This window comes from Phaethon lepturus, unplaced genomic scaffold (genome assembly GCF_000687285.1).
Source record: "Phaethon lepturus isolate BGI_N335 unplaced genomic scaffold, ASM68728v1 scaffold38928, whole genome shotgun sequence".
In the NCBI taxonomy this organism is placed as follows: Eukaryota; Metazoa; Chordata; class Aves; order Phaethontiformes; family Phaethontidae; genus Phaethon; species Phaethon lepturus.
In genome coordinates this window covers 12,136-37,131 of record NW_010558107.1, presented here as the reverse complement: position 1 = coordinate 37,131, position 24,996 = coordinate 12,136, and the positions used below count along the sequence as shown (strand labels likewise).

General features: G+C 45.2%; 1 protein-coding gene across 1 annotated transcript in view; it reads left to right on the top strand.

Moving 5' to 3' along the window:
• The first annotated feature begins 309 nt into the window (after window positions 1–309).
• LOC104625338 (voltage-dependent L-type calcium channel subunit alpha-1C-like) overlaps window positions 310–24,996 on the top strand; it is a 28,291-nt gene continuing 3,604 nt past the window's right edge. The window contains exons 1-15 of the mRNA XM_010292939.1: window positions 310–364; window positions 444–628; window positions 4,789–4,854; window positions 8,016–8,107; window positions 8,913–9,078; window positions 9,975–10,102; window positions 11,466–11,562; window positions 13,203–13,305; window positions 15,498–15,599; window positions 17,028–17,155; window positions 18,334–18,468; window positions 19,420–19,772; window positions 22,057–22,185; window positions 22,665–22,774; window positions 24,706–24,809. Coding sequence (XP_010291241.1) covers window positions 310–364; window positions 444–628; window positions 4,789–4,854; window positions 8,016–8,107; window positions 8,913–9,078; window positions 9,975–10,102; window positions 11,466–11,562; window positions 13,203–13,305; window positions 15,498–15,599; window positions 17,028–17,155; window positions 18,334–18,468; window positions 19,420–19,772; window positions 22,057–22,185; window positions 22,665–22,774; window positions 24,706–24,809 — 1,953 coding nt within the window. The remainder of the gene's footprint in view (window positions 365–443; window positions 629–4,788; window positions 4,855–8,015; window positions 8,108–8,912; window positions 9,079–9,974; window positions 10,103–11,465; window positions 11,563–13,202; window positions 13,306–15,497; window positions 15,600–17,027; window positions 17,156–18,333; window positions 18,469–19,419; window positions 19,773–22,056; window positions 22,186–22,664; window positions 22,775–24,705; window positions 24,810–24,996) is intronic.

The window sequence follows — 24,996 nt, the reverse complement described above, 5'->3', positions numbered from 1 at the left end:
CGGGGCAGCGCATGCCGTGCCCCCGCGGGGTTTTGCACCCTGGAGCAGACCTGGGACCTGCTACTGTTTCCCAGCAGAGCAAGCATGCCCGACACCAGGTTCACCAGAACTGCTGGCTGAGGCGCTTGCTGGGGTAAAACATCCGAGGCAAGTCGAAAGAGGAAGTATCTTTCTCCTCTGGTACAATGTCAAAGCAGAATTGCATCTTGCCAGTGTGAGGAGGAGACGTAATGCAGGGGTTTATAGCATAATATATCCCTAATCCCCAAAAGTCCAGGCAGCTTGAAGGGAAAGGCTGATGGCCTCGAGATGCCCCATAGAGTAGCTTCACCACCACGGCCTCGGCCCGTCCCTGGGGTGCCAGGTCAGTGCAAGCCCAGGGAGCGGTACCAGGACAAGGAACAGTGCAGTGAGCTCTCGGCGTAGCGTCCTCTGTGGCCCAGGGACCCTGTTCCTCCTGTGCTGTTGTAACTTCTGCCTCTGTGCCAATGGCTTCCAGAACGCAGAGGAAAACTCTCGCATCTCAATCACCTTCTTCCGACTCTTCCGCGTGATGCGTCTCGTGAAGCTCCTGAGCCGAGGGGAGGGCATCCGGACACTGCTTTGGACCTTCATCAAGTCCTTCCAGGTATTCCTTCGCTTATCTCTAAGTAAGACCTAATTCCTTTTTATTTCCCCTTAGTGGCCTCTCGGGGAGGGGTTTCACCCAAGTGCCTGAGCTCAAGGGCTGCTGGCCAGAGCTGTGCGCACCAGTGACACGTGGCATGAATGGCTGTCAAGTAAATGGGGCTCGCAGGGGACGATTGCCTGGGTATGAGTTTCATCTTTAAAGCACGAGTAATTGCTTGAGACCTTCCTGAACAGCCCTGATAGTTCAGTTCCATTCAATTACCGCCTGTCAGTAACCCTTCAATCTCCTCTCTCTTTTTTTTTTCTATTTTAGCTGTATTTTATGTCTGTTGCTTTAAGTGAAATACACAGCTATGGGGAAGGCCTGGGCCTCAATTAAGTTTCCCTTGAGCCTTGTTTTGAGAATTTCCAGTGAGTATTAGAGGTGTGTGGCCCCCCATGCTTTCATCCAGGAAGAATTTCACCTTTTTGGCCCCACACTTTTGGCCAAGTTATTAAATGGCTGCTGCATTTGTCTTGGAGGCAGGTTGCATTTTAGTGGTAGATAAAGTACCAGAGTAGATAGGGCAAGGTGAAGGAGACCAGACTGGACAAGAATCATCGCCTCTGGGGCAAAACAAATACCAAGAGATTGCTATTTGCTAGAGAAACTGCTTCCAAACCAGCTCTTAACCTAGCCACCTATAGCAAACTGGTAGTGAGAGATGAAGCATAGTGTACTCCTGGATTTTACAAGTACTTGACCTGGATTTACTGGGCCAGCACAACCTGGATGTTAGCTGGGGCAGGTCTGGAGGAAGCATCAGGGAAAGACAGCACAGGAATACAAATGGCAGTCTAAACACGGGAAAAGATGCAGGACACACCACTGGGAAAAGCATGACAAAGTTGTGCAACACAGAAGTCTTGAAACAGAAACCATATATCCCTCAGATGGAGGCTCTAAATGGTCGATAGCATTTGCATTGACTCAAAGGCAAAAGGAGCTGATCCACGCTTTAAAACTTAAACCTCACCAGCTACAACACAAGCTGGGACCAAAGCCTGCAGTGCTGTGGATCACCACCACTTCTGTCTTTGTCAGCAGAAGTAGCACATGTGTACAAGAGGGATCAATCTGGACCTTTCCCAGTGCAGCTCTCGGGTGGCCTCGGTAGCCAGACCACCAGGCTCATGCAAAGGACTCTCATTTTTCACACTCCTTGACTGCCAGGGGATCTAATATTGCACAGCGGTTTTCTGACACATCCATACCACAAGCGAATTTTTCCATTGCTTACATGGTTGCTAGCTTCCAGGTTGTTATTTGAGCAGCTCTGGTGGGAACCATTTTGCCTGCACGCTTAGGAATGAGATTCCCCTGGCACAGCTCAGCCATCCCTGATGCAGGGGACAGAGTCACACTTTCCAGTTCCTGTCTCTCCTCCCCTTGCCCCCTTTCTGCCTCTTTAGCAATAGCTCGCTCTTATCCTGATCTCAGCTTGCCATGGCTCTTGGCTTGAGAGGATGAGATGGATGGGAAAGGGAGTGCCTAGTACTTCTCTCCCGTGACCTTCAGGCCTCTTTGGTTGGAGAGTCACTTTTAGGCAGGGCTGTAGGGTGATGGGAGAAAGTATCAAGGGAGGTATCTTCCACAGCAGGGGGGGTGGAGAAAGCACTGCAAGCAAGTGCTTTTCCCTTGAAAGCCTTTAGCCACATATAACATGGTATTCTCTGCTCAGAACTCTTCCTCTTGCAACTGCTGGGAGGCTCCTTTGGTAGCTAAGAACAGCCCCTGTGCAGAGCGCTCTTAACTCAGCCTCTCCCACTGTCAAAATCTGGGATCCCTGCAGGCTTTGTCTGGCACAGGCTCCTCTCTGTGTCCCCACATGCTTCCAGGAAGCGTCTTTACTTGCATAGGGCAGCCTAATCAGCAACGAACTTCTGCTGGCCTTCAGATCCCATCGTAACTACCACGTGCTGCGTGCGTGGCATGCAGTGCTTGCATACAAGCTGGGGCACCGGTCAGAAGGGCGTGTGGTGGGAAAATGCTCAGCGGGGTTTCCGCCTGCCGAGATAGTAGCAGAGCCCATGCTGGTGAGCGGGAGGAGTCGGAAGCGAGGGGATGCTGAGGGCAAGGCAAGGCCGTGGGAATCACAAGGACAAAGTGGTAAAGCCAGGGAAGGACAGAGAGGGGGAAGGACAGAGCCAGAAGAGTGGAGCTGAAGAGAGGAGCTGAAGGAGCCATGGACAATAAGGGGCAGAGATGAGTAGGAAGGTGCGTCAGTGGAGAGAACTGGGCTGAGCAGAAGAACATGGAAAGAAAGTGGAGGACCAGATGGCCAGGAGAGAAGACACTTTTCCCATCCCCATTTGAAAGATAAGAGAACTGGTAAAGTTATGCACTGTCTGGACACTATCCCAGGAGCTCTTCTTAGGTCTTGTGTGTATCAAGTCCCAACTAGATAATCACAAAATGCTTGGAGCCCAATTCTGAGCTGCTATATCTCCACTGACATTGTGGGGTAACCATACAGATTCATCTGATCCCGTAAAATACAGAGGAATCTGCCTCTGAGCCTCAAGATAATGATTACAGACATTGTCTAAAACTTTTAGGTTTTGCCATTTTAATATTCAGATCTCTTTGAGATGATTTCTGCTGATCTTAGTCAAATCTCCATAGTGGTCAGTGAAAATTTTTCCTCAATTCTTCCTATAGGATTTAGCACTGTTGAATTTAGGCATAAAAGTTGTAAATAATTTTACATTAAAAAAATAGTAATGCTGTAGGCTTTTTATACTCTGTGAAATGGGGTGTTCAAAATCCAGATCAGGGACTGTACTCACATTTTCAGGATGAATGTGTCCACCCATTGCCTCTGAAGTAAGGTCTGGAAATCTCTGGTCTGAGCACTATATATTTCAAAAGCAACAGAGTAGAAAATTCCTCCTCAAAAGCCTGAGCCTGTGAGGTCCTGAGCTGCACCCTTGGTTCTTGCTAGTGGCAGGGGAGACCGACAGCACTCAACACTTTGCTGATTGCGCTGGCCTCTTCCTTACGAGGCAGTGCTGCGTATCAGGGCTCTGCGTTTCCTCTTCAGCAGCTGATCACAGACACTTAGTGCCTTGCAGACACCATCAGAGACACCTGACACTGAACAGGGCACAAAGCTGATGCTGCTTTAGGTACTTAGGGTGGTACCAGCCATTGTAGCAGAAGCCTTGAATTTGGATCTCGGCAGCTGTTGCGGTTTTTATTTCACCAGACTGGATCCAGAAAAAAAACACATTGCTATTGGTGCCAGAATAATGCAGGTTATGGGAGTTTTCTCCTCTTGGTAAGCAGCTGTAGACGGTTTTTGCCCTCACTTTCCTCACTCCATCAAGGGCAGGACTGACCTGAAGGCAGCAGAGCTACATCATCACGAGTGGGAGCAGAGTCAAAGCCTGCCTGAGCTGGGTGGCAGCAGCGCGGTGGCGGGCAAGGCAAGAAAATGTGGGCCTGTAGAGGCATCTAGTGGCCACCTGGTCAAATTACAGACTCCACGTTTGGGACCAGCCTCTTCCCAGTTTCCGAAAGCCAGGAGCATGAACTAGGCTCCAGTGTGCCGGGCTCGGTGGAGACACACTGCTCTCTTCTTTTTTTTTTCTTTCTTTTTTTTTTTTTTTTTTTTTTTTTTTTTTTTTTTTTTTTTTTTTTTTTTTTTTTTTTTTTTTTTTTTTTTTTTTTTTTTTTTTTTTTTTTTTTTTTTTTTTTTTTTTTTTTTTTTTTTTTTTTTTTTTTTTTTTTTTTTTTTTTTTTTTTTTTTTTTTTTTTTTTTTTTTTTTTTTTTTTTTTTTTTTTTTTTTTTTTTTTTTTTTTTTTTTTTTTTTTTTTTTTTTTTTTTTTTTTTTTTTTTTTTTTTTTTTTTTTTTTTTTTTTTTTTTTTTTTTTTTTTTTTTTTTTTTTTTTTTTTTTTTTTTTTTTTTTTTTTTTTTTTTTTTTTTTTTTTTTTTTTTTTTTTTTTTTTTTTTTTTTTTTTTTTTTTTTTTTTTTTTTTTTTTTTTTTTTTTTTTTTTTTTTTTTTTTTTTTTTTTTTTTTTTTTTTTTTTTTTTTTTTTTTTTTTTTTTTTTTTTTTTTCCCTCTTTTTTTTTTTTTTTTTTTTTTTTTTTTTTTTTTTTTTTTTTATTTCTAGGCTCTCCCCTATGTGGCTCTTTTAATAGTGATGTTGTTCTTCATCTACGCTGTGATCGGGATGCAGGTAAGTTATGCTAAATAGTTCAATTGTGTCTGTCTTCTCCTGTTAGAGTTTTGGGAACTGAACTATAAAGTAACTAGATGAATGTGTGGTTGTAGGGGCTTACAAGAATGTTTTCGCCCAGTAAGGTAAGACAGCAGCTAACCTTGGTTGGAAAACATTGCCTGCCTATGCACTTCCAACAGGAGCACAAAACACTCCAGAAAAAAAAAAAAATTTAAAATTACCCATTTAATGGCAGAATTCAATATGCAAATAGTAAAAGGACTGTGCCTTCCCTCCACACTCTCAAAGGAATACCCAGCAGCACTGGCAAGGGAGATTTACTGCTTCACTTGTTGGTTCAAAATAGTCATTTCAGTGGGCTTATGGCTGTGCTGCACTGAACAAACGCAATTTTTCTCTTGCATCACTTTCACACTGGCGTAACTTCCACTGAGCTGTAAAGAGTGGCTTTTGATTTACATCCATGAAGGTAAATATGGGATCAGACCCAACATACCAACACTCTGTGTTTGTGCCAGTTCTTCAGGAAGCTGCATCAATACAATTTCCTATTCAGTTTGCAAAATGAACTTGGAACCTACCTAAGCATTCATCTGTGCAAGGAACTGATGTTGCATACAGACCATTGAAGAAAGCATGTGATACAGGAACAGTTTGTGACAGTCCCAGCCTCATTTTCTGTGCTGCTTTTCAAACCAAGCTTCACTTTCCACTTCAGTGTTAATCAAAGATCTCAGGCAAGTCAGCCACCTGGGACCAGAGACCAAAGTATAGAAAAGCATGGCATAATTGCTTCCAGAGGTCTTCAAACATGACGGGCTTCTTGGTTTCACAATGCCAACAGAATTTGTAACAAAATTCATCTGACCTCTGTGACCTTGTTTTAATTTGTTTCCTGTTATTATAATCACATCTTTTCACAGACTCCATCTACCCTCCCCCAGTTTGAAAAATAAAACTAATCTTTTCTTCAATTATCATAGGTTATCCCAACTGCCCCCAGTAATTACAGCTGTCATTTAGTCTACTAGGCTCATACAGTAATCTTGCCAGTTTTGCCTTTAATACCTAACTAGCTCAAATGGCCAAGATCTTACCGGATTACCTGTGCTATACAGAAAATCACTTGAGAGTACTACACTAGTGCTATGTAGCTACACAAAGCATTAAAAATGGCTTCCAAGCACCCAGGCAGATGGGGTCTACAATGATCAGGGCACTGCCAGGGCTAGATATTTTATTCTGTAATTCTATTCCCTTTCCTGTCAGCTAGTTCTAAGTTGGCTATTTAATTCTTGGCTTACGTTCAAGTCTCTGTTTTAATCATCTCAGCAGCCTGAAGATCATAGATCTGTCTTTCACATTCATCTAGATTACTAGATTGTTTCCTGCCCTCCTGTCTTCCAACGAGAAAACCAACTTCTCTCATCTCCCCTCTTTGCTCAGAGCCCACAGAACTGTTATCATCACTTTTTGTCCAAATGGCATCTCAGACATTTTGTGTGCTGCTCTCTTGAATCTGCTGACACTGAGTTCCCTCACACATAGGGACACATAGGAAGGAAAATCCTTCCTCACTACATTAAGCAGCTACCTCGAAAGCCTAGGTGTACCAGATCTGATGAAAAGATAAGAATTTCCCACATAAAGGAGACCTACCACTTTATCTCAGCTACTGCCCGGCCTTGGAGTGTAACAACATTCAAGTCTCGCTACCTAATGTGCCCAACTGGAAAAATCCCAATCGATGCTGATGGATGAAGCCGCTCATATCATGGCCCAGGAGGCACCGACTGGAGAGGCCATGAGAGAGGAGCCTCTACCTGCAGCTCCTCGTAGGTGCCTAATGCAAAGCACTCGTAGTAGCTGCCACTGGTGCATCATATGTGAAGGAAGGCGCAGGGTCAAAAGGGAAATCAGACTTCCAGCATAGGAAGTTCCCTTGCCTATCCTTGCCTGAAATGAAAAATATGGGCTGCCTCAGCTCAAACTGCCTCTGAGCATTTAATCTGTCCTCCAGCTCCTCCTCCGTGCAGCTGGGGCTGTCACTGCTACCAGCGGCGTGGGGGCGGTTGGGCTTGGGGAAGGCCCACATGTCCATGAGGAACCCCTGCAGAAAGCCTGCCAGGGCTTCTCCCGCCTGCCTCTGTCCCTGCGCTTCTCCCCACATCATTGTTTCTTTTGGGCTGTTAATTATCAGTGACATTTGCTTGAAAAGAAGCTCCATGTTCTATCAGAGCTGCTCTGTTCCTGCTGCTCGTTTTGGCTACGTGATTACAGCGCTCAGTCCTTGAGATGTCCGTCACGTTGCCATCGATGGGGAATAAACAGTCCTGACTGACCACGCTGTGCAGGGACCTTTCTGCCAGGCAAGGTTTGTTAAGCTCTCAGTCCCAGTGCCCACAGCTGTATAAGACTTTTTCAAAGAAGTTTGAAATTCTCCCACGCTGGGGACTTCACATCTGAGGGCAGGCCCCTGAAAGGGTTTGCCGATAGCTGCAGGCTTCGTGCTGTGGCTGGATGAACTAGTTGGTGCAGCGACGGCTGGTTGGGCATGGAAGGAAGCTGTAAGCCATCCTTGTCTGGGCAAATGTAGTCATCACCTTCACACTGCTGCATTCTTTGGGGGGGCTGAAACACCTGCTGGTGACAAGCATGGCCACTAGAAGGGAAAGCATTTGGACAAACTCCAGATCCAAGGCAACGTACTTTATATTGTTTTGGGAAGATCTAAGGCACCCCACAGAGTTGGAAGCTGAAGGCTTTGCAGCTGCTGGTCTTTTGCTATCATTTTCTCCTGGTGAAGACAGATAAGCAATGTAGGAAGGAGCCTTTTCTTCCATGTTATTGATTTCTTTCAGCTGGACTACTTCCCCATGTGAGTGTCTGTTAAAATAAGGCCCTATATCACGTATTCACAGTATATGAAATAAGGAAGGATGTTTTGTTTTAACAAAAGATGCCTCTTGTTACAAAACGAGTGATAAAGCACAAGTAAGGGAAGCAACAGCAAATACAAAAGACCTGTGGAAACGATTTTTTAAGAGGAGAGCAGATTCTGTTAAGTATCAGAGTCAGGGTGAGGCCAAGAGCTACAGGTGACAAGAGGCTTGGGGATTTTGCAGGGCTAACCTGAAAAGACCTCTGCTTTCTGCCAGGTGTTTGGTAAAATTGCGCTGAATGATACCACAGAAATCAACCGCAACAACAACTTCCAGACCTTCCCCCAGGCAGTGCTGCTGCTTTTCAGGTGGGTGTCTGACAGCTCTGGATTGTGTCAGCCTGGGAGCACAATTCCTCTGCTCTTGGGCACAGCTTATCTCCTTCTACCGTGTCATGCTCACGAGGTGAGTAGAAACATGTTGTCCCTTAGTGGGGGAGCCTAGGAGTTACGTCAGATGAAACGACCAGTCCTTGTACCCTGCCATCTGACACTGGCCAACGCTCAGTGCTGGGGAGGGAGGCAAGTCCTCCTACTCAGAAGGAAGGTAGCCAGTTTTCAGTGCTCTTGAATGTTGATCTGCATAGCAAACTCCTCCTTTCGTTCAAATCGAGCCGGTATGACTTCCAGCTTATTTTAGCAGGGAAAGGGACATGAACTCCCACTCGTGCTTTGGCATGGCCATGCCCAGCTCAGCTTAGCACATCATCCTGCTCCAGCTGTGGCCAGGTGTGCCAGGGAGGGGTGCTGAAGGGGTGGGGAGTTGGCACAAATTCAACACACTCCCCTCGTTTTCAGGGAGTTTTTTCATGCAATCCATAGCCATGTCACACACATCTCGATGACTTTGGCTGGTTGCAGGATGACAGCCCCATAGCCAGACTAGGCAAAGCCAGTCAGGAACAACATGCTGATGATGGCAACAAAGCAAAAAAGAGGAGCAGGGTATGCCAGTGTATGCCAAAGCCCAGCCATCAGCTTAAACTTGCTCTTAATTGACCTCAGTGGCAAAATTCCCATTAATGTTCACAGGAGCGGGAACAGATTGCTAATGTGCCAGTCCCTCTCACATCAAAGGTCACTGCTGTCTTCCCTTGCCCTTTGCCATGCCCAGGTGTGCCACCGGTGAGGCCTGGCAGGAAATCATGCTGGCATGTCTCCCAGACAAGAAGTGCGACCCAGAGTCGGAGCCGGCCAACTCCACCGAAGCCGATCACTCCTGTGGCAGCAGCTTCGCCGTCTTCTACTTCATCAGCTTCTACATGCTCTGTGCCTTCCTGGTGAGTCTGCCCCAGCAACCAAAACCTGCCCTCTGTCAGACTGAGCCCCTGCCTCCCCAGATATCAGCACTGCAGAGCAGAAGAATGATCTCAAAGAGGCAGAATCTCCCCATGGGGTCCTTCCCAGCAGCACCCTTTCAGTGACAACACCCCCTTGGTCACTGCCATTCCTGCCCCCCTCCAGCTCTGGGGAATGCTCTGCTTCAAATCCCAATCCTTTGTGTGCAGCAAAGGAGCGCTCTTTCCCCCCCTCAATGAGAAAACCAAATTAGCGTGTTGTGGGCTGTGCTGAGGCTAGCAACGCCTCAGCTACACTTCCCACCTCTCCTCCTACCTTCCTTCTGGCTGCTGAGAAGGTTTTTCCTCCTCTGCCAGCAGCAATGACTGTGAGAATACACATATCCCACTTGCATCTGCTCCGTGTTGGCAATGCGGCATTGCTCAGAGTGACAGCACATGCTCTGCAGCTGGCATCAGTGCACAAAACTCTCCCAGTGAACAGCAGCAACATTTTAAAAGTTTTGGTCTGGGGCCAGAAGAAAGGACTTTTATCTCAGCCCCATTGCCTGTGAAGGATAAATCCTGGGTTCTCCCACCAGCACCCTGTTCTGCTGGGCAAAGACATGGGTAAATGAAGAGCCATCACAGCATGTCTAAGCATTCAGCAAACTTGGGCCTCATGCATTCAGTAGGGAAGAGAAAAATGTGACCAGCTGAGAATATCCCGCCCCTGGGATCTTCCCATTTAAACTGCGGGCCTGGCATGGGGGAACAGAGAACCCACCCCCAGTGGCTTCCTAGTTTTATGAGTCCAAATCCAGACCTTAAATGGAGAACCCAGTAAAGTCTACTGTTACCTGCCTCATCCATCAAGTCATCTCTGTCCTTGTTTGCAGATCATCAATCTTTTTGTAGCTGTTATAATGGATAACTTTGATTACCTGACACGGGACTGGTCCATTTTAGGACCACACCACCTGGATGAATTTAAAAGGATCTGGGCAGAATATGACCCTGAAGCCAAGTAAGTAGCCCTGACTGGATATCAGAGCTCCTTGGGCGAACAGGCCTGTTATTTTCTGTTCTCTAGACCCAGTACAGTAAGTGCCATGTTCCTTCTGCAGGAACACTTTTTTCCTGCAAAAAGCCTAAAATAGATACCTCCACAAGGTATTGCTGGTGAATCCACAAGCCAGCAGTGCAAGGATACACACAAAAATCTCAGCATTTAGGCTGCACTGTTACCTGGCAGGACACTGCTTCACTTTCAGTTAGGGGGAGATTATAGACTGTTTAGGGAGGAGCAGCAGGCGACTGATCAAAGGAGGTCAGAGGGTTGGCTTATTGTTGCATGTGTTTGGGATATTGAGTTGTGACTCTTCTATTTGACTTTCTACTCACAGCAGAGCTGCTGCGCTCAAACGTCTGTTTTGTTGTATGTCATATAGGCCCATTGCAGCCTGTACCCTCACACGGCTGCATTACGTTGTCTGCAGGGTTATTCACATCATCAGACTTGCAGGGATTTAAAGTTACACAAGAACAACTTACACAAGGGCTTAACTGACATTCAGTATTATATGCTCTGTTTGACACATGCTTAGGCTTAAAGTACATTTAGATTCCTGTGGCATTACAGTACAGTTGACAATTGTAATTGCAAAGCCCCTTTCATAACGCAAAAACTGTGGAAAGAGATCTTGGCATAAACTGAAAGCAGATCTCTTTATGAGACATAGTGTCAAGATTAATTTGGGCTCAGGTTCTGCAATATGTGGGGCCATGTCACATTATCAGAGTGACATGTAAATCGAAACCCTTCTTCCCATCCATGGTGACTGCTCAGAGAGACTTTTAATAGGGATAGGAGATAAGCACAGAATTCTAATAAATATATGGTTTGTTAACAAAACAGATGCTACTGTCTGTGCTTGTTTGAAGGCAAGACTGTGGTGGCTGAAGACGTATAATAGATAGCCACTCAGTCCAGATGACATTGTGTTCCTTCTCATCTATAAATGGGAATCTCTTTTTTTCCTCTTCCCTATCCACGTCCAATGCTTGAAGCCCCACCTCTGGCTCTGGTAGCTCTCCTTCCTTCCGTGAGAGAATTCTTCTTTTGAGATGCCATTTAATGATCTTAAAAGAAACCCAACTGCTTCTGTGCAGGGTCGTCAGCACTTTGCTTTGCACTTGCTCCAGTGACAGCCCAAAGCGCAAACAAGTATCAGAAGACAGTGGCTTGGGGCTGTTTATACGGGAGGTAAAGCGCCAGGAGAAAAGAGACCCTTTGCACCTCTGTGCCTGCTATAGCCCTAAGACTGACAGGCAGATCAGCAGATCACCCTGTGGTAAGGATGCGACCCTCACTGTGCTTTCTTCTTTAGGGGACGGATCAAACACTTGGACGTGGTGACGCTGCTCCGGCGGATTCAGCCCCCCCTGGGCTTCGGGAAGCTCTGCCCTCACCGGGTGGCTTGCAAAGTAAGGCACACTGCGGCTGGGGGAAGGCTGGGAGTCACAGCAGCTCAATAGCCCACACTGCTCCCCGACTCCTCTGGGCAGCAGCAACCTAGCCGAGGGCTGGAGGGTCAACAGCAGGCGGGTTGCCCACTAGTCAGAGGCATCAGCGCACCACCAGCCCTCTCCTTAGCTAGGAGAGCATCCATGCTAACCACAGCTCTCGAACACCGAGCACTGAATCCACCACACACGCGGTTGTGGTATCAAGCACACGTCCCAAGACAGATTAGGATGGACAGAAATAACAGGGCAAGTAAAAATACCTCTGAGATTTTCTTTAGACTAAGCAGTGCACCAAAATACTAGTGTTATCTCTCATTTTAGCTTAAATAACCAACAGATGTTAAACAGCAAGGTGAGTGTGGCATTAAAATACAGGAAGGGCAAGAACAAGTTTTCTGTGAAAAATGTCCCACTCATTTCTTTGGCTGTGAGACTCCAGCTATGAAAAAGGACTCTCTCTAGTGAATAACGGCATGTTTATAACCTTTATGCTTCCTTCACTTTAAGTTCTTTATTCATCTCCTTGCAAGTCCCAGAGTTTGTATGCGACACTTGTAGCTGTTTTTTATATCAGTCTCTGAGCAAAATACAAAGCCTGGGGCCTGTACACAGAAATATATGACTTCTGTGGCCTGCTGCTGATCCCTTTCAGTCTGCTGTCTGGCAATTTTTTGTTGTCATGATGCATGACCAGCAATGATCTGGTCCAACCCCCCCAGTCTATGATTGCAGCAGTAGTGATGGGGAGTGACACCCCTTCCTCCAATTTGGTACTGAACCAGGCCTGTTGCATGAAAGTGGCAGAAGACAGAGCTCAAACAAAACCAACCCCTGAAAGCATAAGGGTTCAAACCAAGTCCCTGCTGTCTCTTACCTCCTGAGACAGAAGTAAGGACAGAAGATCTGGTGACACTGCTACATCTGTCTCAGATACATGCGGTTGGTCTCACTGGAGTCCACCCTGCCGCTGCAACAGTACTCAACATTCACTCTCTGTCCTACGTGGCTTTAGAGAATTACTGCAGGGCAGACACAGCCTTGTTTTAAAAGGGAGAGGGGGAATAGTTGGATAAAGCAGACCAGCTTTCAGGTTCAGCTAATCCCCTTTCTTCAAGCCTATCACCTAAAAGATCCTGGCTCTCAGTTTATACACATTTACACCAGGCACAGGGTTAGTGCAGGTGAGTTTGCAAGTGCCTCATGAGGTATGAAAAAAACAGTTTGCTTCTGATAAGAAAAAAATGTGTCATTTAGAAGCCAAATGGTTTAGGGACTGGAACAAATCTCTGTCTGCGTAATACACTGTGGGCAAATGCCCACTGGCCACTGGGGAAAACAAATGTTAGAAAGTGACAGCCACATTGAAGAAAACAGAGCACCTAGCAATGGAGAGAGACCCCAGGGCAAATACACCACAGCTGGGACCATCGGTGGGTATGACAAGTACGTTTATAATTGTGTAACTAAATCCACACACCACGGATGCTCACATAAAAGGGGTGGCAGGTCTGGAGGGCATCATGAGGGCATAAGGAACAGCAGGCTTCTGTCCGTGTGTTGGCCGTATGATTGTTCTCATTCTTCTCCTTACTCCACAGCGCCTTGTCTCCATGAATATGCCACTGAACAGTGATGGGACTGTCATGTTCAATGCCACTCTCTTTGCGTTGGTCAGAACAGCACTGAGGATCAAGACAGAAGGTAAGAAGCTTGCTGACTGCAGGGGTGTTCACACCAAAGTGTGCTGAGCTGGAATAACAACAATAAGGACAAAGGACACCTTGTGTAAAATGATCCCAGTTACTCATATGCGGCACATCGTACAAAAAGCAATGTAAAGATCTTTGGAGAAGTAATATCTTCTAGGGAGAGAACAGTGTTTCCAGTTACCTAGAAAGCTGGTGCTTCCCATAGTATCATCTCAGATTATTGATCACATTCCTTACAATGCTCTCAGAGTGAAAAGTTTTAGATCAATGTCTGCTCAAACAGCAGTCAGGGGAAGGAAGAAGGGCAAAGAAATCTCCCCTTGTGCAAACTGGCTGCAGAGCAGTGCTGCTTTTTGACTGCTGTTGCCACTGATCTTCCAATCCAAGGGAGGCAAAAGAGCTTGGACTCGAGGGTCTCACTTCACTAAAACTCCTCCTGTGCTTCCACTAGCATGAGTTAACATCACATTGTAGTCACAGTAGTGTTGTAGGCACATCATAAAGATGTATGAAAAGGAAAGGGCCTGTTAATAGACCAGCGGGTATAGCTGGGGAAAGCAGACAAGATTTTAGGCTCAGCTTGTCCCCTTTGTTGCACTCTGTCGCCTGCTGTAATGAAAGACATTGGTCCTGAGTCAAAACCTGGCTTCATGTATTGATCAGATGCCCTAAAAGAGCGTGTAGGTCTGTGATTCAGAGCTAAGCATTGCTGCCTCAGGAGTGGCTGCATTACATTTCAGGCATGGGAAAGCAGAGACCAGCAGAACCCTAGCTTACCGTGCCAGGATTATACTGACAGCTGAGCCAAAAAAGTGGTGAAACTTTAAAATTATATTAAGGCCTTGGATGTTATGCTAAACAAAATTTGACTGTAGCCAAAGAGGCTCTCCTGAGGAAAAAGCCAACCACAACCCCTGTAGGACATCTTGTGTCTTATGAAACAGAGACCCAAAAAAGACTCAATTTTCCTGTCTGAGCCTCAAACTCTCAGAGTCATTGCCAGTGACCTCCTGGGAAACCACCTAAAGCCTCAAACTGCTTGCTTTCTTGCCTTAGCAGGATCTGGTAAGTGGTTAGGGCAGGAGTTTGGAATTAGCCCTCCCGAGTCAGATTTCTGCCTTTGATGCTGTCCACCTATTTCATCCTCAGCAAGTTACTTGGTGTCCCTATCTTCACTGCATCCTATTAGGAGAGCTACTGGCATGCAGACCCCTGTGCAGCACGTTGAGAAGCCTTAATGCTGGGGACCAATAATAAAAGCTGCAAGAACAGCACCTTTAGGAGGAGAAGGTAGTGGTTTAGTACACATAGTGAGAGAAGAGAGCTTCCATTATAAGGGGTTTGAATGTACATAAATCCAGAAATAAAATCAAAGGTGAGTCATTTGGGAGGAAATGAGTACCTAGAAGGGAAGGATATAAACCAAATCTGCTTCACTCACTCTCAAGGGGTAGTGCGCCTTGATTAATGTCTCATTTAGGTCAGAGCCCCTTGGAGGAACATGTAATGTCTAAGTTCAGACGGTTACATAAAAGGCTTTTTATAGCCTATGCTGGTCTTCAGAGAATAAACACAAATATCCTGGGACAGTCCTCTGAGTTGAATAGAGAAAGCCTTGCACATGCCCAGCATGCCTTGTCAGAGCAGTGTGCAGACTCTCCAAGGTAGACTCTTGGCACCATGTGAAGAACTTGGTATCTGCTGGGAGGCAGGGATTGCAACAGGTAATTCTTGGGAAGCGCTGCAAGCAAGGCCCAGGCGTTCGGATTTCTAGGTGCATCTTTACCACCAGTTATTTGTCTTACCCAAGTTGTAGTTTCCCATTAACTGACCTCTAGTCTCATCATATTCAATCTTCACTGATACTTAATTAAAATTTGAAGTGTTAGGTGAGATTGTTGCTTTTTGGTATTGAAGTAGCACCATGGTTCTGTTGTTTCTGGCTGTTCAGACTATCAGTCAGTAATACAGTCACCTTGCTACCCTGAAATGACTATACATATTTAAGAAGAAGACTTCTTGCTGTGAGGGAGCTTTAGCAATGGTCAGAGCACCTCTTTGCCTAAAACTTTCCACTACTGAAAAAGCTCTGATATTTTCCTCCTAAGATTGCCATGCCAAATGTGAAATTGCTCCTCTGCAGGGTCTGCTTAATTCCTGTCTCTGATGATTTTCACCCTGCAGGTAACCTGGAGCAAGCCAATGAAGAGCTGAGAGCAATAATTAAGAAAATCTGGAAGCGCACCAGTATGAAGCTGCTGGACCAGGTGGTGCCCCCCGCAGGTGGTGAGTGCAGGGTCTTGTCTCAGGCTCTGAGTCTGTCTTTTTCCCCACCTGACATGTCCTACTGTACCTCATGATCATCAGGTGGAATATGGGGGACAAGCTTTCTTCTACAAGCTGTCACCTGTATTACATCAGGCTGAGATCTGTTTCTGCCTGTACTAACTCCTGCTGAGAAATCAGAGAAGGAAGAAAAGGTGTATAAATAGGCATTAGAAACCTTTATTCCTAGATCTTGCTTCAGTTTGATGATAGGTATTTGCTCCCCTGGACATTACCTGGTGTCTGCTGGAGGCAAAGGAAGCAGGCAGGGCTAAGTAGCTCCAGGGAGGATGATGTGGACTTTACCTGACTGCATAAGGGATATGGCTTTACACTCAAGTTAAAGATGCAGTCTCATTTCATAACCCCTTCATATTTAGCAAAACTACCTTTACTATGGCATATAACTTTTTTTTACTCACGTAACTGCTTTCTACTATGATACCTATCAATGACTCACATACCTGGGGACATTCCTCAGCCAGTCTGAACTGGTGTAACAGATTGCTGTGGGTTTCTATGCAGCATCCCTGGTAGGCTGTAATTACCAGGCTTCTGGTAATTCTCCTTTGCTATAGGCTTCTTGGGACCCCAGGTGTGTGGGCATCCAGTGTGGCCTTCACTGACCTTCCAGGTGGCTCCAGGGGCTATAGCGCAAAACAGCGCTTGGTAGTTAGTTAACAGTTGCAGCCAGATCCTGAACCTTGCTCAGCCTGCTGTGAAGTCAGTGGACCATGTCTTATAAAATTTCCATTGGGTTTGGAGAAGGGAGGAGAGTTATCTGGATAAAAACTTAGTGCACGTTTCAGTTCATTGACAGTTTGTATTGAGCGAGAATACAGCAATGACTGCATTTCTGAGGAGAGGTGATCATTTTGGTTCGCTCACACCCATGCTAGGCACAACCAGACAAAATTTCAATGCAGAGAAGGGCCAGATCAGGTCTGGGGTGGATGGTCAAGTCAGATGCTGTTGGTGAGCCCAGACTCTGAGTATGTATTACCCGAGGCTACCACAAGACAGCAGCATGTGTTGATCCAGACTGGGAGGCTGCTTCTATGGCAAGATCCTATGTGATAAACCAATACCAGAGACTGCAAAGGTTCACCATAAACAATGTACATCCAGAGGTGTGTAGCTATAGGGGTTCTCTGCCAGGAGAGCCAGATCATCCAAAAGCCATGTGCACCTCTCCTCCTTACTGCTTACATCAAGCTCTGGCTGTGAAGCAATCCCCTCCTTCAGTCCTGCATCCTGATGCCATAACAAGCAGAGATGTACTGCGGTACCTACTGATTCTGCTGCAAATTGCAAGGCTCACATTAGCAAATACACTGTTTAAAATCAATTGCTTATTTAATTTATTGCCTCTTTTATACCCCTTTGCAGATGACGAGGTGACCGTTGGGAAGTTCTATGCCACTTTCCTGATTCAGGAGTATTTCCGGAAGTTCAAGAAACGTAAAGAACAGGGACTAGTGGGCAAGCCCTCCCAGCGCAACGCACTCTCCTTACAGGTGACAAGCGGGCACAGGATGGACAGGGGTGGTACAATAGAGGCATTTGACCCCACTTCCCTCTCAAGGGGTGGTACAATAGAGGCATTTGACCCCACTTCCCTCTCAACCATTCTGGGGGCTGCAATGGGCTATCCCCATTGGAAAGGAGCTTGTAGACCCCTTGAACTATCATACCAATTCTTTTGAATAAACATGTATGTACCACGGGCCACATCCCTTAGCTCTAGAGGTGGAAGGCACAAGTGAGGTATATCCACAGTTTATCAATCTGCTGGTAATATTTAAAATTTAGGTTCCTTTTAGAGAACTGGTGTGAAGTGTCCAGCAGACATTTGCTTATTACCACATTCATTCTACCCTTTCTGAGGGGAGTCACTATAGCAGCATCAGGGAGAGAATGTTGCCAGAAGGCAAAATCAGTTGAAAAACGAAAAGCATACCTGGATGCCAAGGCCATCCAACAGACGGGGCATCAGGCTCTAAGACCTGGGATCTGTTCACCACTGTGCTACATGTTCACTGGATAGACTACCAAGCTGTGTGAAAGAATGAGAAAGCCCCATTGATTGTACAAGCAGCACCATTTATCTCCCTCAAGTGTACAGTAAGGAAGAATGGTGACTCTGGAGTTCCAACAAGCTAAAAAGTGCTGTGACACAGGCACAGATACAAACTGAGGTCTCAGCATACCCACAGCTTACCTCCCTGGAATGGATTCCAGTCGGTGAGGGGTTTGAGGACTGTCCAGGTCCAGATGCCAGAAGTTTAGCTATTAAATCCATATTTAAGCTGCTGATTTAAAACAAGATATTTTCAGACGCACTGAGTACATGGTTCAGCTGGAACTGTGGCTGCTCTAGGGCTTCTGGTTGTGGATCTGAGAACCCAAAGTTGAAAGCATGCAGACAGGCTTAGTCAAGCCTGTGGATTTATGTCTATGTCCTGTTGCGATGAAGCCAGGGGACTAGCAGCAAACATTCCTGGGTTGAAGTGCTAAGAGTTTTTCCTCCCTCTAAGCTGGAGATAAAAAGAACAGAATTTGTTGGTGTTTTTTAGGAGCTGGGGATGCTATATTAAGTTAAAGGGCTTCACAGTGCTTAGGAAGAAATAGCACTGCTTTTATTTCTCATATACCCACTCGGAGATATGAAGCTCTATAGTTTGCTGTTTTGCAGGCTGGTCTGCGCACACTTCACGACATTGGTCCAGAGATCCGACGAGCAATTTCTGGAGACCTGACAGCTGAAGAAGAGCTAGATAAGGCCATGAAAGAAGCTGTTTCTGCGGCCTCTGAAGATGATATCTTCCGGGTAGGTGCTGAACCAAGTTTACAAGCTGAGGCTAGACCAGTAGCCGAGCTCAGAGTGATATATTCTCTTTTATGCAGCTGTATTTCAGCTGGGCCCTCCTTGTTTTCTAGACCCTAGAGTGGTGGACTCAGGGTGCCAGGTCCTGAGATCTTGGCACAGTTTTTACCCCATTTGCTTTTCAATGGAAGTTTCCCTCATAAAACCTAAATAAAATTAGAATGGGAATGGCCAAAGAGTCTGAAGAACAGATCAGTTCAGCCATCCCACAATCTGCAAAGCAGCAGCCAGGCACACTTTGGTGTTTCGTTCACTCTTCCTTTCAGTAGCACAAGTAGCATCCCTCCAAAAAGTACACCAGAACCCAATAGAGCTCCTACGGAAAGAGGAAATTTTCTGAGCATGTTACCTAAATCTTCTCTTTCTTATTTCATTCCTATCTCTTGTAATTGTCTCCTCTGGTAATATTTCCTCTCCTTTGGCATTTTCCTCCTTTCCTTACAGAAAGATGCTGTCAGTTCCTTTCATTACTCATCGTCTAAACAGTACATAACTGGCTCATTAAATCTTTCTTATCTGTTCCTCCAGGTGATTAATAGTTTCTGCTGCTCTTAAATTCCCTCTCAATGTCTAAATGTTGCTGGTTCTTGCATCCCTACCCAGTACTGCACTCTCAGGACTGGTGGGAGGTATAAAGATGCCTTTGCCTCAACTATGCATCCGGCCAGTCTTCTGAAATATCTTAGAAAGCTAAAGCTTTCACAGCCTGCGTGTACCTAGTCTCTCTCACTGAGGAGTCCAGGCACTGTCCTCTGGCAGAGAGAGGAGCAGTGCCATCATGCACACTTTGGTCCTCACATCTTTTTGCCTTAACAACAGGCTAAGCAGGAAACACCAGGGCCCTTGCACACCTTCTCGCTCACAAAGGGAGAATAATTTCTGTTTCCTTGACAGAGAGCTGGAGGCTTGTTCGGAAACCATGTCAGCTACTACCAAAGTGATGGCAGGAGTGCATTCCCCCAGACGTTCACCACCCAGCGACCTTTGCACATCAATAAGTCTGGCAACAACCAGGGAGATACTGAGTCCCCATCTCATGAGAAGTTGGTGGACTCCACCTTCACTCCCAGCAGCTACTCATCTTCAGGCTCCAATGCCAACATCAACAATGCCAACAACACTGCCCTATGCCGCTTCCCCAGCCCACCCAGCTACCCCAGCACTGTCAGCACAGTGGAAGGCCATGGGACCCCCTTGTCACCCACTATACGTGTACAGGAGGCTCCTTGGAAACTACCTTCCAAAAGGTAAGCTTCACAGAGCAGAAAGTGGGTCAAGGGACCACGGAGAGAAACATGCATGCAAGCACCAGAGCATTGCTGCCTTAGCTGAAGTCACTCACCAGACATCACCCAGATTGTAGCCTGGATTGAACCTTCTGGTTCTCCACTTGTTCCAAAGCCCACGGTGCAACAGATGTGCATCAATTATCACTGCAAAGCAGCAGCACTCTCACTGACCAACACACTTGACGACTTTGAGCTTTATCATGAAGAAACCTTTGTAAGAACCAAAAAGAGCCTTTTTTTATCCCTCCTTCACCACAGCAAGGTGTTTTATCAACTGCTAACTGAAAGACAAAGGGACTGCAATTCATCTCTTTAGTGCCCAATGGGGAACTTTGTGGAAGTCAGTGTTTTTCATTCAGTGGGTCACATCCCACAGAGGTCACCAAAGTCATGCTGGGATGAGGGAGGCATGGTTTTGAGAAAGTGGTGTGCAAAGCAAAGCAAAGCAAATTCCCTTCTCTGGACAACTTTCAGGCTGTATATACCCAGATGACTAATATGAAAGGAGTATAATTTTTATCAGTAGGGCTTTTTTTTTAAATCATTTCCGTAACAGCAGGAAGGAGCTGGAAATCTTTTTTCAGTGCAGAAAGTGGGCAATGTGAAAAGGTGGAGGAATGCTGCTGCAGCAAAGGACAGAATAGGACAATAAGATGGAGGAAATTCAGTGAGTGCAGAATTGCTCAAGAGTCCAGTGGTTTTTCTAATTCATGCCTTCCGGAGGGAGGCCACAGGAGTTGCACAACATGTGTTACCATCTGCCCTCCCCCTTGCTGACTTGTGCTGATGTGACACTACTAACATGGTGTTCTTTTCTCTCCTTGCTTCCTTGGGTACCTTCCTTGAATTAGGACGCACTACTACGAAACACTGGGACGGTACGTGTTCTCCCTCATGCTCTAATGCTCTCTGGGTGTAACACACATTGTTTATCCCATTGAAACTCCAAATCTCCATTAATGCTGAATATGGGCTCTTCTTTTTGGTGTCAGTAGGGCTGAAAAAGAGGTAATGATCACCATGACATCTTCAGAAAATACTCCAAACTCAGGGCTTTTCTGCCCACAGGCAGGTAGTGATGGACTGTTTCTAGTTGGATTTAGATTTGGGGTATTTTTAGAGTTTCTAGCTGGGCTCACACATCTAGGCACTCTCTCATCACAGCACAGTGAAGTACACCCTGGCATGTTCTTACAAAAATTCTGTATGGTTTTGTCTAAACACAGACTGTTGAATAGGGGGAGCTGCCATTTACTGATTTCTCCTCTCTGCACCTTAGCAATTTTACTTGCCTCCCATCTCAGCAGGAAGGTCACTCCAGCACTGTCCTACAGACTGTTCTATACCATGCATATGCATATTTGTCCTAGTGCTTTTTGCTCAAATCAAATGATAAAATAAAGTTTCCTATGCAGTCCCTGAAAGATGAAAAAAACCTGCCACACTGCTCTCTTCTGCAAATGCTAGTAGCAGACTGACATTGGCTCCAATAACTCCATATCGCTATCTCAAAGATTCACACTACCTTCAGATTTTACTTTACTCCTCAGAAAACAGAAACTCAGAATGAAGCAAAATATGAGGGCTGAGACATGAAACAGAGGGACAAGGAGGAGGCAAGCAGGGAATTAAGGGCTGTCATACTTAAGGGTTTAAAGAGATCCTACGGAATTCAGTAGAAGTACTCTGCAGTTAGTGATGAGAAAAAAGGGATCAAAGATGGAAAAGGCAGCGAGGACTGAAAGTGTGAATCAGAGGCAGAGGGGAGAGATCATGCAGAGTAAGGTATTTGGGAGGCAGAGACCATACACCCCAGGGCTGAGAGTGTCACTTAGTGTCTCGGAGGCTTCTCTGAAAATCGTAACCAAGGCTTTTGCAACAAGGAAAAAAAAGCTATGTTTCCAAGAGTCCATTTCAGATTTTACTTCAAGTTCACTGAGGTATATCTTTGGAAATGTCGCTGGTGTGATATGCACATTTATAGAGTACATGTAGTCACAAATTACAGTAATATGTTTACAGTATTGTTCAGCATTGATTTAAGAAACTCTTCCTCTGAAAGAGGACACAGACAAAGGTTGTTTGTGTTTGTGAACTCTGCAGCTCTGTTTAGTCATTGGTTTTTCTATTATAGCTCTTCAACATTATAATCAGCTGAGACAGATGGAGCCTGTCATTCTTGTCTTTATAACAGGTTGTCTTTACCATCTCCATATCTTGACTTGTCTTTTTTGCTCATTAGTTCCAGTTCCAGAGACAGCCAGCTGGCAATTGTTTGCCAAGAGGAAGTGTCTCAGGAAGAGACTTATGATGAAAATTTGAATGAAGACATTGAGTACTGTAGTGAACCAAGTCTGCTCTCTACCGAAATGTGAGCTTTGCAGCTTTAGTCAAGGTGGCGGGGTGGTTCTTTAATTAAGGGGGAGAGGTGGGAAGAGGTGACATTTTTCTACAAAAAAATTCTATTTATGGGATAAGGCCAGATGACTTTAGTTAGACGACTCAAACATCAGAAAATAATTTTTAAAAAATGCAGCTCAACCCTGAGAAGTAACATGAAAAGGACATCTTTCACCTAGGATTTTCCTTCTCCTCTGAATGAGACATCTGGATCTGCAGGGCTAAACCCCCTTCCCATTCCCTTCTACCATCTAATGTTCCCAGACCTCATCTTTAGTGCGTTCTCTGTCTCATGGTCTCTCTTAATTGCTCCTGGACCAGTTATCGCTCGAAGCTAGCTCGCTATTGCATCCATTTAATAGCATGATCTTCCTGGCTTCCCTGCTGGAAGAAGGGTTATTCTGTCCAATACCAGCTACTTTTCTAGAATCCCTCTGTTCTCCTTTCCAGGCTTGCATACCAAGATGACGAAAACAGACAACTTACTCCACCAGAAAACAACAAAGGAGAGGACACCCGGCACTCTCCAAAGAAAGGGTTTCTGTGCTCCTCAGCACTAGGTAACATCCCAGCGTGGTATGCGGGCTGTGCTCTCCTCTGCCTCAGCGGAGTTCTCGCATCTTGCCGGAGGAATCCCAGCGTGTGTGGGCACGGGTGTTGCTGTTTGCTGCATTTAGCTCGTGAGACCGGGAATCCCATGGCATGCATACAATCCTGATCATGCACATGGCTCTACTGACTTTATGCTCAGTCAGTAGATGAATCTGTGGCTGTTTGGATAGTCCACGTGATCTGTTTGATTAAGCCTGCCTGTGAATTAGGGGAGTTTATTAGAGCACTGTAGACTCTCCAAACAATCACCATGGAGTCACCGAATGGGCTAGCCTTCAGTATATGGTGTTTTGTTCTGTGTGTATTCAGCAGGGAGAAAGGAGAGGTTGTCTCTTTTGTCCGCGACAGGGAAAATGGTGAATTTCAGATTAGGTTAATACAATACAAATTTGCTTTCTGCTCTAATTGTACCTGGAGATTTTCAAGTGCTTGAGCATGCAGACTACGCTCAGATGAAATCCATTAATTTATCAGGAGACATGTGAGAGTCTGGAAGAAAATGAGCTCTTTTATGTAGAATATTTTTCAGCCTTTTTCCTGAGTACTGGTGTGGAGAAAAAGGACATTTGTGGGAGAAACTAAAAAGAATCCTGTATATTAAATATATTCTTACAAAATAAAAGTGACAGGTTAGGTAGTGTAAGGTTTAAGGTGAGGCTACTGAGTCTTCACTCAAATCCTTCAGGATGCTTGCAAAATTGAGTATTTTAAAAGCATTTACTTTATTTCAAAACTTAAAATATTAGGCAATGACAATTCCTGTATCTATCTGTAAGGCCAAATTTGCTGTCAGTCCTTGACACCATGCCCCATTAACTACGTTCTAGTGAATATATACACAGTGATGTCATACTCATTTTACTAGTTTTTTTTCTCAACAAAGAGGAAATACCTATTATCTGCATTGTAGCATTTGTTCTCTGGGTTATAACACATGTCTCCTTCAACCCCTGAGAGGGCCTTTTCTCAACCAATCAATATTATAAATACTTACTATTTTCAGAATTCTGATTTTCTTTCCTTCGTTAGAAAAATGTCAACAGGACCAAGAAGTCCAGAAAATACTTTAGTGTGCCATGCAGTTTTATCTTTAATACTGGATTTATTTGCCATTGTTCAGAAGTAAAGCCTGTGCACTTGTTCATAAACATACTTTGCAGTACTTTTAAATTCCTGTGTAGAGAGTACCTTTCTCATATTTACAGAAGTACAGTTTAATTTTATAGCAAGTAAACAATGCGGCTATTTCAATAGTTCCCCCTAAAATCTTTCTTTTTTTTTCTTCTCTGCTTTCCAAATTTTGAAAATGCTTCATGTCTATATAAACAGCCTTCCATTCACCAGTGAATTCAATCATTGATTAATTCACTTCCACTTGACCTTGCTATAGACACAGGCTCATAAACTGTGGTATGTCTGGCAGCTAAGGGACACAGATCACATGCAAGCGGGAGGCCGATGTCACCTGAGCAACCTGACGTCCCTCCTGCACGTTGTGTACAGCCAGGCAGAGCACTGGAGCCTCAGCTGCCATCACCAGTCTGAGAGGTCTGAGAACACTTCCACTGCTTAGGAGGGAAATCAGCTGCATGGGATCAACTAGGACAGTGTTTTGAAAGAAGCAAAATAAAAATCACCATCCAGAATTTTATCTTGCAGATTGCTTGGAAGGTAGTGCTGGTTGGTCCACGATGCTTGACTGCTTTTTGTAAATACAAATGCTTTGGAAAGAGAAAGGTGTTGAGGGAAAGTAGACAGACCCTAAAATGTGGTTGTCTTTGCTGTGTCTCCAATCGGAGTGCACTAAAAGAAATTTAAATCAGATTAACTGTAGTGTAATATGAGTGATTGACACAGTTGTGTGTGATTGCTGTTTCAGGACGAAGAGCATCTTTTCACTTAGAGTGTCTGAAAAGACAGAAAAACCAGGGTGTAGATGTCTCTCAGAAGACAGTTTTGCCTTTGCATCTGGTACATCATCAGGTAAGCATTAATAACCACAAAGGGCCCAGCAATGTAACTGAGACCCTACCATCTGCAGTGCCTCCTCCATTGTATCTTTTTAAAAGAAGACCACACCAACTTTTAAAAAACTGTTTGGGATAGTTTCACACCCATACCAAAGGTCCAATTTTTAGAAATCGTATTTGCTATCATGCTCATAACAGTT